The 20,519-nt window shown below is 43.0% G+C and overlaps 1 protein-coding gene across 1 annotated transcript in view; it reads right to left on the reverse strand.

The window, feature by feature from the left end:
* Positions 1 to 20,114, reverse strand: part of rps6kc1 (ribosomal protein S6 kinase polypeptide 1) — a 31,169-nt gene extending 11,055 nt beyond the window's left edge. Inside the window, exons 1-13 of the mRNA XM_034161631.1 lie at positions 19,919 to 20,114; positions 17,202 to 17,237; positions 15,920 to 16,040; positions 15,472 to 15,587; positions 15,279 to 15,372; positions 15,148 to 15,201; positions 14,418 to 14,846; positions 13,809 to 13,933; positions 13,379 to 13,477; positions 10,889 to 10,936; positions 10,299 to 10,428; positions 5,413 to 7,002; positions 3,321 to 3,410 (exon numbers count right to left, since the gene is read on the reverse strand). Of these exons, the coding sequence (XP_034017522.1) occupies positions 3,321 to 3,410; positions 5,413 to 7,002; positions 10,299 to 10,428; positions 10,889 to 10,936; positions 13,379 to 13,477; positions 13,809 to 13,933; positions 14,418 to 14,846; positions 15,148 to 15,201; positions 15,279 to 15,372; positions 15,472 to 15,587; positions 15,920 to 16,040; positions 17,202 to 17,237; positions 19,919 to 20,020 (3,034 nt within the window). The 5' untranslated portion in view covers positions 20,021 to 20,114. The remainder of the gene's footprint in view (positions 1 to 3,320; positions 3,411 to 5,412; positions 7,003 to 10,298; positions 10,429 to 10,888; positions 10,937 to 13,378; positions 13,478 to 13,808; positions 13,934 to 14,417; positions 14,847 to 15,147; positions 15,202 to 15,278; positions 15,373 to 15,471; positions 15,588 to 15,919; positions 16,041 to 17,201; positions 17,238 to 19,918) is intronic.
* Positions 20,115 to 20,519: the final 405 nt, after the last annotated feature.

The raw sequence follows: 20,519 nt of genomic DNA on the forward strand, positions 1-20,519 counted from the left end.
GTCTGTGAGCGAGCAAAATATACGACAGCCGTTCTGTCGTTTATCCCACAACAAGGAGGCGACACAAGGCTGTGTGTGGACAATCAGTGGACGTGGACCTGGTGGGCGTGGCTCAACAACACTAACATGCCCCCTACTGGCTGCTATTCTACGCACTGCTCAGTAACTCAGCCCGGTTTAGGTCAGTTAACTTCAGTTCTACTTCTTATCGGGGGGAATAAAAAAAATTATTTTCAGCAAGTCTCAACAGATAATTTCAAAATCAAAATCTGGTGCTGATCAGGATCCAAATCCGGATTCTGGATTGTTTAAATTGAATTTGTATAATTAAAGCGGGCACCTATCATGCGTGTCCCTGTCAGATGTGGATCAGAATCTGGATCCAGAGGGTCATGGTGGGAAAAAAAAAAATTCCTGTCCTGTAATAAATAATTCTACAAACGTGGTCATATCGTGTGTTTGGTCAAAGTACGCACTCTGAGTGTCCTCGTTTTTATTTTCATTATATAGTCATTTGATGAGTAGACAATTACTTAGAATTTAAGATGCCATTAAATGGGGAAAAAAAGCTAAATTCACAAAATCCTCAGGACTTGTTCTGACCTAGAATAGATTTGTTTAGTTTTGGACAAACAGTCAAATCCAGTTTATTATCTGCTTACAACCGTTTGGGTTCAACAGCCGATGAAGTTTAAAACCTAATTAAAGTGTCGTATAAACAGTTTAAATCCAGTTCCTCCTGCTGTTGGATCATTTCAAACCAGATGACCTCATTTACACAATTAAGATTTAAATAATTCCCAAGTCTTTTGTGTACAACAGTTTAAAAAGTCACTCCAACCACTTGAGCTCATCTAGGCACTTTTTACAGTTTCCACACGTTACAGGAGGAATTAATTTAGAAAAAAAGAAAATTAAAAGACTGCTGATGAAAAAGGAGCAATCCCCAGAATATTTTTTTTTTGGACATTTAATTCTTCACAAAAGGTTAATTATTATTAAAGCAGGTGATTATTTTTGGAATACAAATGTAAAATGAATACTGACGATTTTGATCGGGCCTTAATAACAGCAGTTAGTTTTTCTCCACAAACACCACGTGGAGAATTAGGCATCAAAGAGCACTGTGCAAAGAATTGAACCCTAAATTTTTACAATTAAGCATAGACTCAAATCATTAAATACATCTGTAAAAACACCTTTCCCCCCCCATCCACTGAATTACATCAGCCAAAAATGATCTTAACTATTAGGATTCTAGAAAATGGAATAACCCCATTTTAATAAAAATGTTACATTACAGCACATTTTTTCAAGAATATTTTAACATTCACAAACATTTTCTTCAAACAGTACAGTTATTTTCAGTTTTTTTCATTTTTAAATTAGGCATTACAGAATAATACTTCCACCAAAATAACGACCGACTTCATATTTGTACTGAAAGCTTTTATTTATTTATTACTGCAGGTGTAGTTGATGCTGTCATTTTCTTCTTACTTATGAAATAACATTAAAAAGGATCCCTGCAGACATAAAGTTTGATTTTATTTGAGGGCTGGAGATCGTGCAGACAGAAAGTGTAATAATCCCAATTTTCTGCCAACAATAATCTTTATTTTATTCCTGATTTTGTGCTGATTGGCGTCTCTGGTGTCTCAGGATCTCAACATGTTTCAGTTTGAGCTCTTCCTGGACCTTCACATCGTCTTCTATCACACACGGCTCTAATTCCACTCAGGCTTCAAAATATGTGAAGGAATAAAGTGCACACTTTGGCTTTTGGAGCATTTGTTGCTTTCAGACTTATTAAAACACACACCACAGACAGCGGGATTTAAACTGACCTTTGTGAGTGCAGGGAGGCTGAATACGGGAGGTGAGCTTCACACACACTCAATGTGTGGGCGAGTGGATAACTGAGAGGGTCAAAGCGCTCGGCAGCTTCCAAACACAATGTTTTAAGTAATACACTGAGACCGCGTGCGCGCGCACATGCACACGCTGGAGTTTGTTTTAAGCAGCTTTTAAACAGCGTACCAGAGCTGCCACCAGCCTGCTGGGGGCAACAAGCGAGGCCACCACAGCATGCTTACACAACAGCACCCTCTACAGGACAGTAAGACAACTTCACCAGCCCCATCTCATCCTTCACTTATTCCTGTTGGAATAAAGTGCATCGTTCTGCTTCTTTACAGTGACAAGAAGATGAGCGTGCGCGCCTCCTTCATGCAGATCCACTTTAACTTTTAAATCTTTTTCCACCAGGTTCTGTCAAAACTGCTCAGCTCTTAAGCCCCGCCTCCTGTGCATGCCCACGGGATCTGAAGCTGGCGTTTGTTGCACTAACTGCATTCTGAGCTCCAGTTATGTCTCAATCATAGGATGTTTTGTGTAAAAGCGCCTGCTGAATGCATGAATGTAAAATGTCGTGGCTCCACCCCTTTATCCAGATATGCCCCCCCCCCCCATTCATTAAACAAATAACTGGAGTAAGCGGGTACAGAAAGTGGATGGATGGATGTCCATTAGACAAACCTCCTCTCTGACAGTCATTTAAACATGGCCAATCATTCAAACATTCAACCCCAAAATATCTTGAAGATCACATACATACCAGATAACTGTTTTTCTTTAAGACGATGACAAAAAAGTAAAATTTTAGGTATAGATTTCCAAAAGGTAATTCTTCTCTGTTCCACTCCACCCTGAAGCTGATACAGACAAGTTGCTCTTTACACAGCTGCTCCATTCACAGCCACAGAAGCCTGCAACTCTACTAGAGTTGTCTTGGTGGCTTCCCTCACTAGTCTCCCTGCACAGTATGTTTGCATTTCTTAATTACCTCTGCCAAGGAGGTTATGTTTTCGGTCACGTTTGTTTGTCTGTCTGTCTGTCAGCAGGATAACTCAAAACATTTTGAACGGATTTTGATGAAATTTTGTGGAGTGGTTGGAAATGACAAGAGGAACAAGTGATTAAATTGTAGTGGTGATCCGGATCACGATCCGGATCCCGATGCTAACGCGTTAGCATGTCTATGGCATTTTCAATGTTAAAAGTTAGCATTAAGCAATTGCAGCTGTCATCACGTTCAGGTGCATCTGTTTTCAAATTGTAATATTTCTTAAATTTATTTTTGTTTATATATTAATAATCTAATGATTATTATATAATGCAGTGTTTAATTGTCATCACAGTCTGTGGCTCGATTCAACCAGACTCCAGCCTGCACACTGAGGACACCCAAAACACAGCTCCTAATTTACAATAATTAAAGTGAAAATTCATAATAGCATGTCCTACGGTGTGTCTCTCACCTGGTGCACAGTACATGTTGATCATGGCGTCCTTGTCACATGACTCCTCCACATCACTCCAGCTGCAGAAGTATGTGAGCTGAACGTGACCTAAGAAGAGTGGAAGATGTGTGAAACCATAACAATGTTCTCAGCCATTCACTCACCTTTCTTCCGTTTCTTTCACTTTCTCTATGTCTCGCCGTTAAGCTTTTCAAACACACCGCCCCCGCGATTACTCACGTTTAGCGACTACCCGTTAATGCGATCATTACAACTAATGGTGTCATAAGGTAGCCGTGGCCATTAGCCCGGGCTAGCCAGACTGATGCAGCACACTACGCTGCTGATGGGCCCTTTAGAACAATAATTACTACCAGGGAGACGGAAACAGCCACTCAGTTCATTAGACGCTTGTTGATAACGAGATGGAGAGATGATTGTAGGACAACAAAGGAAGAAGTTAAGAGGAAAATCTCCGAGCTCCTGATTATTTTATAAACAAGTTGCATCACGAATGACTGACAGTCCAAAACATCTGCTCGTTTACGGAATAATCCACAAATCTTGTAGCCCAGTCACACGGCACACGTTTCCTGAACAAAGGAGAAAAAGTAAAAAAGTCACAATTCGTTGAGAAAAGGTGGACGAAAGAGCTTTATCACCAAATAGCCTGCAAATCAGGACCGCAAAAGGGACGAAAGAGAAAAAAGACCGAAGCTAACGTTGATTTTGACGCTTTAAACGAAATACGCCTGGAGCCACAGCTGGAGCAGTGTGTGTCTGCGTCTGAGTTCCAGGACTCAGCGCTGGGATGGAGCTCATAGCGCCTGAGTCCTGGAGAAACTGCAAACAGAAGCTGTGGATATCTGTGTGCACGTCGGTGGGTCCACCTGCTGTGGTTCCAGAGCAAAAGAGGGATTATCTCCATCATCATCAGAATCCTCATTGTCTATCCACACGCTCCGTCTTGCTCCAATTTAAAAAAAAAAAAAAACTAAAAAACTCTGGTGTTCCGTGGTCACTGCTGTAACACTGTATTACATTACTAAGCCATATATTGATTCATAACAGAAACCTGTCAAAAATGGGAATAAATATAAGTGTAAAGATGATTGAATATATCAGAGCAGTAAATTGATCAGTCTGTGTGAACGCCGCACATTGACTCCCCATGTATGGTTATTTCAACGAGCTGCAGCTGATCCACAATGTGAATTCTTCCTTCCAGAACAGCTCTTTATGTAATCATCTGAATCATCTACCTGTTGCCACATGTGCAGAAGGGCTGGATTATCATTCCTACACTCATATTGTTATATTTAATAAAATAAATAAATAAGCACACACAGGAGCTGCTGCGTTCAAGTACTGTCGGAAATTACACAACATTTTTGTTGTTTCAAATTCAGCAGATGCTTGTGGCAAAATAATTGTATCCACACACAAAATTAATTCTGGCCTATATAAGGTGCCTGAGCCCAGTGAAGCTGACCCCCCACCCAGATAAAAAAATCCAAGCAAACGGGCTGAGTTTGCCCTGTAATTTCCAACGGTACATGAACACAGCAGCAGCAGCGCTCACAAACCGGCTTCTGCACTGTGCGAAAACATTTAGCTGGTCGAATGAAGTCAAACTAAATGCTAACCTTACAGAAACTAAGCAAACGATTAAAAAATGTCAAGAAGGACAGCAAAACAAAATACGGACAAATTGAGGTTTTCGTTGTCAGTTCAAATTTTTCAACAGTTTAAAAATCCTGACAAAGCGCCTGCTGCAGGAATGAAGCTGAGCGAAGGTTAAACGATGCCAACGAAAGTCAACCAAAGTCCAGATTTCTTGTTTTGTTGGGGTTTCGTTGCCCTTCGTTAAGTGCCGTGTGACTGGACCGTTGTCTTATGTTAGCCTTTTCTTGCAACACTGATGTGGTTTTAGTGAAAACAAGTTTACACCTAATCCAGCGTTTCCCCATCCTGTAGTAAGTAACAGCACAGGCTGTGGTGTGCACATACTGAGTTCCTGTCCAGTGAGTTCTACTTATAGAAAAGAGGTGTGACTGTGTGACTTGTACGCTGTAGTAATATATAATATGGTATTGAAACAAAGTCAAACCTTGGTGGTCAACCAGGATGTTGTTGGGGTTCAGGTCTCGGCAGATGATGCCCTCCTGGTGCAGGGAATGGAGGGCCATCACCATCTCAACAGCCCAGCATTTTACAAACTCCTCTGGGATGGGAACTTGTGATGCAGCGAGTGACAGTTCATCTAGGTGTGCAAACAGCTGCGATACTTCCTTATCAAAGTCGCTGCCACCTGTATCAGCTTTAGCTCTTGATGGTTCACTGTCAAGTCCTAAGAAACTCTCATTCTCCCCACAGGCCTCGTTTGAGAGCGAGTCGTCGTGGGTACCACTCAATTTTGGGACTTGTACGCTTGGCTCTTTTTTCTCAATAGTGTCTGTGTCAAGAAGGTTATTTTGGCTTGGAAGATCAACCACCATTTTGTCAACACCCTCTTGCCCAAATGTCAGGCTGCAGGTGTCCCACAGGGACATGAAAGCCGAGGAGGAACTTGGGTCTGAATTGTCTGAGGTAGGACAGAAGGATGAAGGCTCCTGCGGCTGTTCCTCTTCCTCCTCTGGCTGCGTGTGAAGCTGTAAAACATCAGGCTGGATGGACGTCTTAAGACAAGCTGCAGCCTTGTGGCCCTGAAAGTCTCCAGAGGGCTTAAATTCCTCCTGTAGAGAGTCTACAGTGTCACTCAGCACAGGAAGGTTGACCAAAAGGTCTGGTGGTTGACCTTCATCCTCAACTACAGCCTCTTTAAATGAGATGACTGGAACGGACTCATTGGAACCTTTATCACTGCAGTCCAACCCCCAAAACTTCAAACTGTGGCCCTTGACCTCCTGAGCCAGCTCAGGCAGGTCGTCAGTCAGGTCTGAACCCAGATCTGATGTAGAGAAGGCGGCAACTGGCTTATGAAAGTCAAGACACATCACCTCGCTTGTGCTGTCTTTGCTATCAATACGGAACAACTCCATGGGTGTGTGCTTGGACTGATTTAGGGACAGGGGTGCAGCAGGAGAGGGCAGCGGGCTGAAGACGTCACTGTGGTCGTGTCCTTTGCCCAGGTATTGCTCGTCGTTGTGGGTGTGGTCACTTTTGTCAGACGATTCGGTGAAGAACCCGAGTCCCTGAGAGCTGATCGGAGAAGACAGACTGTCGTTGCTCAACAGAGAGCGGGTACGCGAGGAAGCGGAGGTGGTCACCATGGGAACATCCAGTGACAGCGTTTCCCGCTCACTCTTTTCCTCTTCTCCTTCTTCTTCTAGTGCATCAGGTTCTACCTTTTCTTGTTCATACTCTTTACAAAGTGTTAGATAGCTGTTGGTGCACTCTTCCTCTGAGGTGGCTCCAGAGTCCGACTGGGCCCTGATCTGCTCCAGAAGCTTTTGGGTCAGACTTTGTTTTTGAGGGCTGACACTGAAGTTGTCCACATCTTTCTGCAAACCTGAGAAAGAATCAGAACCAGTAATGGGCTCCGATCCAGAACTGACAGAATCTGTACCAGGCTCGGGTACAGCATGCTGTGGAACGTGCACAGCTGCCGTGTGGCTCTTCTGGATGAAGGGAATGTCGAAGCTTTCTTCAGGGGTGGAATTTCTCAAATACTTTGCAATGTGAGACCACAACTTCCCACCTGAATGAGAACAACACAAACCACAAACTGAGAACAATGTACAGTGTACGTTTGGATACAACTTTTAAATTGTTTTTCCTCACAATTTCTATCATTTGTATCATATGTAGATCAGCTTTTATGCATAAGTAACTAAAGTGAACTCACTCTGAAATATCTTTAAAACAGTTCATCGACGAACCTTTATCCGATTTTCTTATGACTTCCAAACCCGTTTTTAGATGCATCATGTCACACATTCTGCATCATTCGTGTTTGCTTGTCCTTGTCATCTAACCTCCACAGCTAGCCTGTTTGAGGTAATTAAAATTGTTTGTAACCTTCTCGATTTAGCCAACAACTACAACTGAAGGGAACACTGGAGGTAAACGCTGTTCAGAGTGTTGTTTACAGTGGACAGAGCATAAAGTGCATTAAGAGATATTTGAAGGCTAGCAGACATTCCTTTAAAAGTCAGTCATGACACTTTGATGCTGCTTTCCAGTGAGTTGAAGATAGGGCCCTTGGCCTACTGTATAATAAATGTTATCTGCAAGAGGACAGGAATTATTTTTTTGCATAATTTTCAGCAGTTTCTTTTAAACTTCCAGTGTGATAGTACAATCATAATAATAATAAAATACATAATATTTTTATCTCAGTTCTTCAGCTGTTAAATGCTGTGACGCGCACACGCGTGCAGACGCTCGCAGCTGCAGTGGGAAGCAAACATCTGCTGCATGTGATGAGAATGGATGAGGAAATGCTCGGTGATGATAATGATGGCGGAGCTGCCCAACAGCTCAAAGTAAAAACATGATATTTTATCCAAAGTCACTCAGGTCACTGCCTCTGTCTGTCCCCACTCTAATTGCTTCCACCACCACAGAAGAAGAGAAACACAGACAGCTGCTGCCAAGTGACACACAAAACTCCTTCTTTCCTGTCATCCACTAAGTTTTATTAGACGGCGTTAAACAGACCCATATGATATAAAGATTAACCGCTAATCTTCGCGCATGATGCCTGTGGACTACGGCAGATTGAACAGGTTTACAGAGCATTAAAAAAAGGCTGTATTTTATGGTGGCGTTCACAAACACACAACACAGACTGTGAGATGTAAGGAGGTCCAGGTGTTGGCACAGCTAATGAAGCATGGCGCCACCTGGTGCTCAGAATAATGACCTGTGACACACAGTCATCTCCATCAAACATCTGTGTGGAACGAGGGCAGAGGAAGAGCTGCGAGACGGCGGCAACAGTCACCACGCAAACAATGGAAAACTGGGAAAACACCTGCGTTGCACAAAGGTTGACTCCCACAATTGATTCTAGATTAATTTAAAAATTATGTTTCCAGTTGGTTTCTCTGTTTATTTGTATTTATATATTATCAGTACTTATTGTATTTTTTAAAGCATTAACTCTAATTTTTCTGTATGGGAACTCACTTTGTAGCAGCATTTCTCTGGGGCAAGTTTAACAGAGGACAGGGATAAAGTGTAGCACATGTGCACACCACAGCATGTGCTGGTGAACATAAGGATTCTTCACGACTCTCGTCACTTCATGGCTAAGGATGTGCATGAGTTTTGATCATGGTTATTAGTGTTTATTAATTGCTACTTGCAGCCAGTCAGGCCTAAAAGCTTCTACAACTCCTGGCAAAAATTATGGAATCACCGGCCTTGGAGGATGTTCATTCAGTTGTTCAATTTTGTAGAAAAAAGCAGATCACAGACATGACACAAAACTAAAGTCATTTCAAATGGCAACTTTCTGGCTTTAAGAAACACTATAAGAAATCAGGAAAAAAATTGTGGCAGTCAGTAACGGTTACTTTTTTTAGACCAAGCAGAGGGAAAAAAATATGGAATCACTCAATTCTGAGGAAAAATTATGGAATCATGAAAAACAAAAGAACACTCCAACACATCACTAGTATTTTGTTGCACCACCTCTGGCTTTTATCACAGCTTGCAGTCTCTGAGGCATGGACTTAATGAGTGACAAACAGTACTCTTCATCAATCTGGCTCCAACTTTCTCTGATTGCTGTTGCCAGATCAGCTTTGCAGGTTGGAGCCTTGTCATGGACCATTTTCTTCAACTTCCACCAAAGATTTTCAAATGGATTAAGATCCGGACTATTTGCAGGCCATGACATTGACCCTATGTGTCTTTTGCAAGGAATGTTTTCACAGTTTTTGTTCTATGGCAAGATGCATAATCATCTTGAAAAATGATTTCATCATCCCCAAACATCCTTTGAATTGATGGGATAAGAAAAGTGTCCAAAATATCAACGTAAACTTGTGCATTTATTGATGATGTAATGACAGCCATCTTCATCTTTATAAATCTCATTGGAACGGCACCAAACAAAAGTTCCAGCATCATCACCTTGCCCAATGCAGATTCAAGATTCATCACTGAATATGACTTTCATCCAGTCATCCACAGTCCACGATTGCTTTTCCTTAGCCCATTGTAACCTTGTTTTTTTCTGTTTAGGTGTTAATGATGGCTTTCGTTTAGCTTTTCTATATGTAAATCCCATTTCCTTTAGGCGGTTTCTTACAGTTCGGTCACAGACGTTGACTCCAGTTTCCTTCCATTCGTTCCTCATTTGTGTTGTTGTGATATATTGCTTTAAGTTTTCTGTCTTGACGCTTTGATGTCTTCCTTGGTCTACCAGTATGTTTGCCTTTAACAGCCTTCCCATGTTGTTTGTATTTAGTCCAGAGTTTAGACACAGCTGACTGTGAACAACCAACATCTTTTGCAACATTGCGTGATGATTTACTCTCTTTTAAGAGTTTGATAATCCTCTCCTTTGTTTCAATTGACATCTCTCGTGTTGGGGCCATGATTCATGTCAGTCCACTTGGTGCAACAGCTCTCCAAGGTGTAGATCACTCCTTTTTAGATGCAGACTAACGAGCAGATCTGATTTGATGCAGGTGTTAGTTTTGGGGATGAAAATTTACAGGGTGATTCCATAATTTATTCCTCAGAATTGAGTGAGTCCATATTTTTTTCCCTCTGCTTGGTCTAAAAAAGTAACCGTTACTGACTGCCACAATTTTTTTTCCTGATTTCTTATAGTGTTTCTTAAAGCCAGAAAGTTGACATTTGAAATGACTTTAGTTTTGTGTCATGTCTGTGATCTGCTTTTTTTCTACAAAATTAAACAACTGAATGAACATCCTCAGAGGCCGGTGATTCTATAATTATTGCCAGGGGTTGTAGATCAGCCTCAGTGTGACGATACAAGAATGAAATCCTGAAGTCTTTTAGTGACCAAATGTTTACCTTCAGCATACTGCAACAAAAGGAAAACGGCATCTTCAGACACAACGAACTTCTTCAGCTGCACCATGTTTGGCACGGAGTGTGGCACGATGGTCCTCTTAGTGCCGCAGTCGCTGCTCTTCCTCAGGCCCTGTGGGTGATCAGAGGCAGGATGTTGGTAATTACAGTGAGAGGATGCAGAGAGAACAACATGCACTTAAGGACGTGAGGAGAAAAGAGAAATTAACCCAAATATCAAGGGCATGAAGGTGTCTGTTTTAGGTTGTGTGAAGAATAAGGTGCAAAAAATGAGGAGGGGAGAGGGTGGCAAAGGAGAAACCTCCCATTAACAGGGTGCCAGCGATGCCCCAAAGTCACTGAATCCATCAAGCCACATACAGCGTGCGACTTTAAAAGCGCCGCGCAAATCTGTCAGTGCCACACGGAACGCTCACACTGGTGCCAGTGTGTGCGCACATGCACGCACGTGTGTGTAGTCATCTGTGTGTTGGCATCTGGCACACGTCTCACAGCTGAGAGCAGAGGAGCTGACAGCGACAGGCCCATTAGAATCAATTACACATACGCACACACATACGTGCGCGACTTACCTTCAGGATGAACATCTCCTGTGTTCTCTTGTCCATGACCAAAAGAACCTGTGGTGGAAACATGTCATTAATCAACATGTATGAACAAAACCCTGATCTGTATGATGTGCGCCTGTTTTTAATGGACTCCCTGTGAAGTCGCTAAGCTAGCCAACTTTCTCCACCGTTGTTGCAACCGGGCTCTCCTAGCTCTTTAGCAAGGTCATTATGTCTACAAGGTCACTTGTTTTTACAACCTTAGTCAAGTCCAGTCTGGGAGAATGTGCTGGTGCTCCGCATCACTGCACCTGCCACATCGTAAAACCGGCTTAGGTCCCTGGATAGCAACCACTGAGGTAGACAACCAGTCCACCCTCATCTATCTGTTGCAGCCATTTGAAGCATTGGCATGTCCTTGACTTTCCTCAGCTGTTAAGGTCATCAATATTGAGGTACCTACACGCTGGATCATGTCCAGAGAAATGCTTTCCACAAGCGTGTCTCAATCTCACAGGCTAAAGACCCACAGACATGAACGTCACTGCTGAGGTAAGTAAACATCTGTACTCAGATACACTTCTGATGGCCTAGCCCAGGAAGTCACTGATGTCATTGGGGAGGTGATGGTCTTGTGGTTAAGTGTTGGGCTTCAGACCAGAGGATCCTCAGTTCAAAAGACCAACCAGACCAGAAAAATCGCTAAGGGCCCTTGGGAAAGGTGTGTATGTGTGTGTGTAAGGCATCAATGTAAAACACTTTGTGCTTCTGATGCAGATGAAAAAGTGCTATATAAATGCAGTCCATTGAAAGCCTGAACCATAGACCTGATCTGTGATGATGACAAACTCAGACACTGATTCTTCACTCAGATTCTCAAGTCCAGGTCCATAAACCTTACAATCATCATTTTAAAACATTGTTAGCAACCAGCAGTTTAACAGCTCTGACAATCTCTACTCCAGGAAGTCCAGCTGCATGTCTGTCACGTTCTCCAACATCTTCATGTCCTCCTCTCCCTGACATCTCCATTGCTCTTGTGCCCACTCACCCTCTAGGGGAGAGGTTGAGCATATGTGTGCAACCCAGTGTGCGTAGTGCATAGATGTTTTGCGGGTGTGTTGTCTCCATGTGACCCTGGCTGGGACCAAACAGGTGCAGGCTAAATGGAAATGAATGGAGCTGTGAGTAAACAGTGGCGGCGTGAGCCAGGGCCGCTAATATAATTAAGACACAAACATCAGGGAAGGGGGAGGTGGCGGCGAGGGGCAGCGGGGTGAGGAGCTCTCTCCATCTGTCCCCTCTGTCCCCATTAAAAAGTAAGAGGAGGAAGGAGGAGCAGAAATCCACTTTGCCTCTCCACAGATGTTTTTTTTTCTCACCGTCTGATTTGTGGCGTTTGGTGGATTTTGTGTGAACCTCTGCAGAGGACCACATGTTTGCATTGTGTCAACATTTTCCTTTGGGTTTTCTGTGCATGTAGGACGAGCATCATTGGTTCGGCGTCGTGCGCAGCTCACCGAGCCGCTTGCCAAGTCATTTCACGGCTGAGTGGTGAAGCTGCTTCTCCGGCAGCTGGTTGAGAGGACCGGCAGCCTAAACTGACCTTGTGGTGGTCATAACCGGCGCTAAATGTGCACACGCTGAGCCCTTACCACACCATCCAGTAAATCTATTAACTTTTATCACTGTAGATGAACAACGGAGCAGAGGAAGGAAAGGACACGAGGAGAGATTTGGAAATGGATTGTTGAACATAGTTTGCAGGGGGAAAAAAAAAACAACCATGGATTTTATGTTTCCCTCACTAATTAACCTTTTTCACAAAACGTGCTGAAACAGATGATCTAACCTGGAGGAGAACCATTAAAAATCAGGGCAGATAGACCAGGGTTTTTTTTTTTTTTAAACCACCACTAACTGACAGAGGGGCTATTCTATGATCATGGAATTACAATGACTGCAAATCCAGCCACATTTTAGCTCAGCATTAAAAAAATTTGCTGTAATTGTAATTCTGTTACCATATAATTAACCCAGAGGTCATGTGATTCACCATATTGGTTATAGTGTTGCAGCAAAAAAGTAGTGAATCCAGATTTGCTTCAGCATTTGTACAGTTGTAAGTATTTATTCCCAGTGAACTGTCATCTCAAAAGAGGTGAAGATGTTTAATTCCACTTTTTTAAATCTCATTTTCAGGTTGCTGTTAGTGGGTTTTTGTGTCTAATTTGTTTTAAAGATAGTTTGTGCGTTTCTAAATTGCGTTTCGTGTTCATTTGTTATGCTGCAAACTCTGTACATTTCATTTCTCGTCTTACGTTTTGAGTCACTGCTGACTGATTTGTTCATTTGTATTTCAAAACTGATGCAATTTAAAATGATATATAGTCAAACTCTGATTACAAATAGTCAAAGTGCAGTTGTCTGTTGTAATACTAAAAGTGTTTATACAGCATTCTGAACATGTGAGTCCAACAGTAACAATAAAAAAACACTAATAATCAAACTGACCTTATCAATGACCCCCAACACTCTGAAAGCTTTGAGCTCCTCCGATGGACTCTGCTGGCCCCCTCTGCTGCCGGAAGGGCAGCACTGCACCCCCATCACCTTGAAAAAAAAAAAAAAAAAAAAAAACTTTCATTCACAGGACCACACAATGACAGACGACTACTCAAAATATTGAACCAATCCAAACCAAAAGAGTTCTTCTCATCCAAAAACCGGATCAGGGTTTCTGCTGGGTTATTGTTAATGTTCATGCAAACATCATTATATAGAGACCACGGCAACCAGAAGACACGCCTTCGACGGCATTGCAAACAAAACCAACAAATGCTTCAACAAAGGCATTTGTTTTGGTTTTAAAAAAGGTTGATATAATGCAGACGCTGCTGTGAAGTAGGATGGTGAACTTTAATGATTTTTGGACTCCACTCACCACCGTCTGCGTTGACCCTTGACCCATACCGCTCCTCAGGTGCTCGCTGGATATCTGCTCGGCCCGCAGCAGATATTCCGCCGTCTTCTTCTTCACTGCCTCGCGACGTTTGGGACTGGACTCACCTGACGTGAGCAAGATCAGTCGCTGTTATTTGGTGAAGACTTAGAAAAGTTACATTTCAGATGAATGTTAACAGAACTCATGCATGAAAGAATACATAAAGGCTTTAACTCCTGGAGTCAGAGGTCACCTGAAAACCAGAGGCACGGTGAGACCGTCTGGGACTAAAGCAGCAGCAAAATCAAGTATCTACCCTCACTAGCACCCACAGGGCAGTGCTCTGTGGCAGCTCCTCCTCGTGAAATGAGCCACTTTTTTTTTTTTTGCTGAGTTTACAACTTTCCTGTTTTCACAATATAGTCTTTAAAATTCAGAAAACATAGAACAATTGAGGAAGCTGTGAGCTTCTCTCAACTTTCTGACTCCACTGAGTTGTTTTTTTTTTTCTATTTGCCTCAAACTCCAGAATCTTTGTCTTTGTTGCAGCTTTCAGCAGAAACATCTGATATCAGAAAGCATTTCTCAGTACTGAAGCGTCAGACAGACCTTGGACTCCTTGCAGCAGCAGGTCCACTCCGCTGCGGTAGAAAGAAAAAGCTGCCTGGTAGTCCTGCTCACTCTCCTTCTGAACGGCCACGTGGATCAGCTCTCCGGCTCTGTCCAAGTAATCTGACTTCAAGCCTTTGGCACTGCCACCCACAGCTCTCCTCAGGCTGCTGGAGAAGAGCGCTGCTCGGCCTGACCGGGTGACATTGGGGTTCGGGGCTGAGGACGAGGGGGCCGCAGTGGGAGACGGAGTGTGGCGACGTTCATGCAGGGAGGGCAGGAGAGGGCTGCAGCTGCTGCTAATGGTGCTTGCTCCCCCATGTGGCTGATTTGGGGAGGTTCGGCCTGAGGCCATGCCATCATCCAGGTCGGCCAGCGAGTCTGTGTCCAAAGCCAGAGAGGTCAGTTCACTGTCGCTGGAAGCGCCCGCTGAGGAAGACAGCGGCGGTAAAACAGATGCAGAAACGTAGACAGTAAATGATTATTTCTTTCCCATTTATTACATTTTCTCCTTTTTAGTATTTAAAGCAGGCCACACCACAGACAGACAGTTACCTTTGAGGGTACAGACCCCCAAATAACAGCACAATATTTTAGGAGACCATAAGTATTTGGACAGTTGTCATGTTCTCATTGAATTTACTAAACTAGCAAGGCACTGAGGCATGTGTCCTGCTCATTATTTAGTAAATATGACAAAAAGCATGATTTTGGCACAAAGAGACACTACCTCCATACTCGGACGTGACGGTCAAATCTTCAGCACCGCTGATGTCCCTCTGAGCTGCAAAACACGTCCAAAGATCTGAGCAAGTTTGAGCTGAATATCATTTATTGTAAATTTAAACAGTGTGATCGTACCATCGGAGCTGCAGTCTGACCACGTCTCTGCCAGGAATTCAGAAAACGGCTCAGCTGGTCCAATGAGCTCAGAGCCGTCGTGGACGTCACCTCCCTGTGAAAACAAACCCTGTAGCCTACAGTCCGTCTGGTGTGTGTGTGTGTGTGTGTGTGTATGTGTGTGTGTGTGTGTGTGTGTGTGTGTGTGTTGTACCTTGAAGAAATTATGGATGTGCTGACTACTGTAGAGAGCCGGAATATTTGCAGAAAACTGGAGCAGATCCTCGGAACACTGTCGCCTTTCCTCAATTACAGAGTCATCAAAGCGTCCTACAAACGTATGAAAACACATATTTGTGCATTCTTCTGTCATGAATGCTGCCTTAATTATTTGGATTATTTGAGTGAATTTAAATTATTTCGGCTAAGTAATAATGCTGCGACTTGTGTCATTTCCTGCAAAGCTGCACAGGAAACCTGACAAAAAGGAAGCGCACGAGATCTAATCAAGATCAAAGTATCTTACACACAGAACATGACTCTGCAGCCAGCAGTTGCATCACGTTCACTGTTTCAAAACGATAATTCTAATGTGCTGAAACCTATACATGATGATGATGGAGCACTTGTTTTTAAAGTTTGTTCTGACTTCATGTCCTTACCAAAAACTTTTGCCTTAGCAAACGGGGGAAAGAGCTCTGACTGGCTGCAGACGCTCTTATGAAGCTGCCACAGTTTCTGATGGAGCTTCCGGAAATCACTGTATCGCTTCCACACAGTTATCTGTAGACAGAGACGAGCAATACAGTGGTTTTAAAAAGTCTGAAACCTGACTAAATTAATGTCACTTCATCTAAAAAAGTCACGGCTAATTCAATCCAAAAACAACACCCATTCTTTCAGCAAGGATTCATAAAAGTCCACATTTTGCTCATCCAGTATTTCAGTAAAACATCAGTGTCTCCAAATCACAAATGATATCGATTCACAACTCTTGATATGGTGACATTTTTTCTCTCCACCGCTAACTTAAATATGGCTCAAAATGTTAAACTGATTTGACCTTTTTGGGAAAATTTAAATAATTGTGTCTAGTAATGTTCAAAATAATTGGCTCAATTAAGTACAGTGATAGCAGAAATACTTCAAATTCTTCTAATTCAAGAAATGCATCTTAAAGCTAGTTAACATAAAAAGAAATTAACAGTAAAAAAAAAAAACTTACTTTCACTCAAAGCTAAAATGAACAATTGAGGGCAGTCAAACTGAAGGAACAAATTATATATATTTTTTTTGACAATAAGTGTTTTCACCACCATGCAAGGATGGTGGCCGAGCAGTTAAGTGTGCTTGTTTTCAGCGTGAAAGGTTCCTGGTTCAAAGCCCACCCCTGCCATACTCCATGTAATGTGGAGTTGCATGAGGAAGGGTATCGGATGTAAAATTTGTGCCAAATCAACATGTAGATCCACCTCAGATCTGCTGGGGTGAGCCAGAGTGACAAACGAGGGAGCAGCCGAAGGGACTTGGAAATATTTTCATGAAAATGGACTTATTTCTCTACATATTTAATTGAAATCCATAAACCACTTTTTAAATTCCAGCATCAGGAAAACAGACAAAGATCACATGACCTCTGCGCTATTCTGTTGAGTGGTGGCAGTAATGAAACTCAAAAAGCAATAATATTTAAATATTTCCACAAAAGATAGAAGTTTTCAGCTAAATGTTGGCGATAAGACCCAGCCGCGGTTCAGCAGCACTCAGACGTGCGCTCCTCCTCCTCACTAACTCCCGTCATGCTGGTTGCATTAGTGCTAACTACAGGACAGACAACTCAGCATGTTACAAAGTGTGTTTTTAATTTATTTTATTTTTGCTGTTAAATGTACAACGATTCAAATCTGAGATACTGAGACACATGTGGAGTTGATCAACTCTTACCTCTTGTACATCCTCTGGATTCTTCCTTGAGATTATCTGTACAGAAAACAAAAACAAAAAAATTGAAACCTTCAAGTGAGTCGATCCTATAAAGAAAAGTACACAATCTAAGTGTTACAGTGGAGCGTCTGAGTCCTGCTAATGCTGCAGAGACGAACGCCTCTTGGTTTTGTCGTCACCGCTGTGATTGTGACAATGAGTGTTTTATGCAGAGAGGATTTAAAGTCCTGGGTATTAGAATGGGACATCCCTGCACAACACAACACACACACACACACACACACACACACACACGCACGCACGCACACGCACGCACGCACACACACACACACACACACACACACACACACACACACACACACCACTCTGTCCTCCATAAACTGAACTCTATGTGTGCACCAAAGCCAGGCAGGACAGCAGACTTTGCTACACTTTACTGGCTCATGATCGTACTTATAAGTCTTAGTATTTTCAGAACCACAGCTGTTTGAAATGTTGACATTAGTTTCGTCATAAATGCATTTTGCCGGTTGGGTTAAACATGACATTTTTGTCTTAAAATCACATAGAAATGAAGAGTATTGCTAATTTATGTGATGTGACATATTGCAAAGTGCATAACGTCCCCGCTTATGCAAGTGGACATGTCGGCAGTGGGCAGGACTTTGTCAGAATAGCGAGCGTGCAGATGAACTGTGGACGAGTGTTTGCTCATCTGCTCAGACCGCCACCACCAGCAGTGTTGGCCCCCTGACAGTTTTCTCAATGACATCATATTCATGATTTACTTTCAACTTTAATGTCCTCTGATAGCAAAATAAACAAACATGTCCCTGCACCTAACAATAAGACTCTAAAGCTGAGCATGCTCAGCTCAACGTATGCTCAACATTGTTTGTCATCTCTCCAAAGAGGAGCAGCAGGAGAAATGGAGCTCCCCCCAAACCCAGAAACATTTAGGGACTTATTATGCAGATTAATGCATTGTATGATATTTCTGCCCATAATTAAAACAATATTGTAGAAGATCTTTTAAATGGGTAATATAGTGCAGTTTTAAGAACAATTTAGTCATTTTTGTTTCGTTTACAACCATGAGGTGGCAGCACTCTTATAAGGTTGGAATCCTTGAGTTTAATCTCGCCAGATGCATGAGTACTTATATTTCTCATATAAATAAGTCATTCTTAAAGCTGCACTCTTTTATTCTTAAAACTCCACTATATTATCCCATTTAAAACATCTTCTACAATAAGTAAGTCCCTTCGGCTGCTCCCTTGTTTGCAGCCGGGGTCACCACAGCAAATACGAGGTGGATCTGCATGTTGAATTGACAAGTTTTACACCGGATGGCCTTCCTGATGCAACTCCACATTACATGGAGAAATGTGGCAGGGGTGGGATTTGAACCGGGAACCTTCCACACTGAAACCAAATGCATCAACCACTTAACCACTACCCCTGCCAAAACATCTTCTAAATATTGTTTTTAATTATAGGCAGAAATATCATAAAACTGCATTAATTTGCATAATACAAGCGAAGCACCGTGCAGCGCCGCGAAGCTCGCTCTATGGTAGACAAAGGCACACACAAGAAATGGCACAAAAAATCTGCCCATACGGGAAAAGGCCGCAAACCGGACAATAATGTCGTAAAAAGCCACAAACTGATCGTAGACACACCCATCCATCCATCCATTTTCTTCCGCTTCATCCGGAGTCGGGTCGCGGGGGCAGCAGCTCAAGCAAAGCTGCCCAGACCTCCCGATCCACACACATCTCCCCCAGCTCCTCCGGGGGAACTCCAAGGCGTTCCCAACCCAGCCGAGAGATGTAGTCCCTCCAGCGTGTCCTGGGTCTTCCCCGGGGCCTCCGCCCAATGGGACGCGCCCGGAACACCTCTCCAGTGAGGCGTCCAGGGGGCATCTGGAAAAGACACCACCTCAACTGACTTCTTTCAACGTGGAGGAGCAGCGGCTCGACTCCGAGCTCCTCCCGAGTGACCGAGCTCCTCACCCTATCTCTAAGGGAGCGCCCAGCCACCCTGCGGAGGAAACTCATCTCGGCCGCTTGTACTCGTGATCTCGTTCTTTTGGTCATGAGCCAAATCTCATGACCATAGGTGAGATACTTAAAGACAAACCCACAAACCGGAAACGGCACAAAAAAATCTGCCCATGGGAGACAAAACCACAAACCGGACAACACTCATAAAAAACCACAAACCAATGGTAGACGAAGCCACAAACTGGAAATGACATGGTGAGATGCTGAAGAGCTTCACTCATTCATGTCTGCGATATATACATATTAAGGAATGTTTCCAAGATGTTCCAGGGTTTTAGGATCTACCCTGTGTGGGCGTGTCCAACAAAGCAAGACTGAATTTAACAAACAGCCTAAGTGAGAGTTTCTACGCATAATCCTAGAAATCTTTGATTTTGAGGATGTTTCTCTGTTGTATTTGAGTGCAAAATGTTTTGCACTATATGACCCCTTTAATCGTGAATGCTAGCAGTTCTTCATCACTTCACAAAGCTAATGTAGCTTTTAAAAAACACCGTTTCGACAAATCTTCGCGGGAATAACAATCCTGTTTTTAAAGTCAACTCACATTTTGCCTGTTAAATGAAACTGCGCTGCTCTTCGTGTGAAAGCAGATTTAATGACAGCAACTCAGCTAACAACAGCTAGCATGCAGCTATTAGCACGTACCGTCGCGGTGACTTTGTAGACGGTATAACCTTTCTGGTGTCTTTTAGGGTCTGTGACGGTATAAAAACGAGCCACTTCTCCTTTGTCGCGCTGTGATATCATTCTGAGAGTAACAACATCGCCAAAAGTAGCAGCCGGCTAAGCTGGACGCTTTCATTCAGCTGCTGCTTCTTCATCAGTGCTACGGGCGGCTGGTAAACAGCAACGGTGTGAATTATCGCCACCACGTGGTTGGAGTGCAGCCCACGACTTAACCACCTTATTTTTACATTCTTTCCCACCGCGTGTTTGATCATCTTTCTCCATGTTTCAGTCCTGCACCCCTATCTCTCCTTCTTTTTTGCTCATCATCCTTCTCCACTGAGACCTTCTGGTACTTTTCTCTCTGCACTCCCTTCACCGCCTACGTCTCAGCCCCACATACAGGGGAGGACAGTGAAAACATTCCTCAGTAGATCTGGAACGGATTTGGACCGTCTGTCCTATGGAGGATAAAAAGCCAAAGGGCCGAAGCATTAACTAGACTGTAATTATATTGTATGACCACCAGATGGCAGAAAAGATCCAGAGATTGACTCATTGCCTTTGAGCTGAAAATAGT

Source organism: Thalassophryne amazonica, chromosome 21, assembly GCF_902500255.1.
Source record: "Thalassophryne amazonica chromosome 21, fThaAma1.1, whole genome shotgun sequence".
NCBI lineage: Eukaryota > Metazoa > Chordata > Actinopteri > Batrachoidiformes > Batrachoididae > Thalassophryne > Thalassophryne amazonica.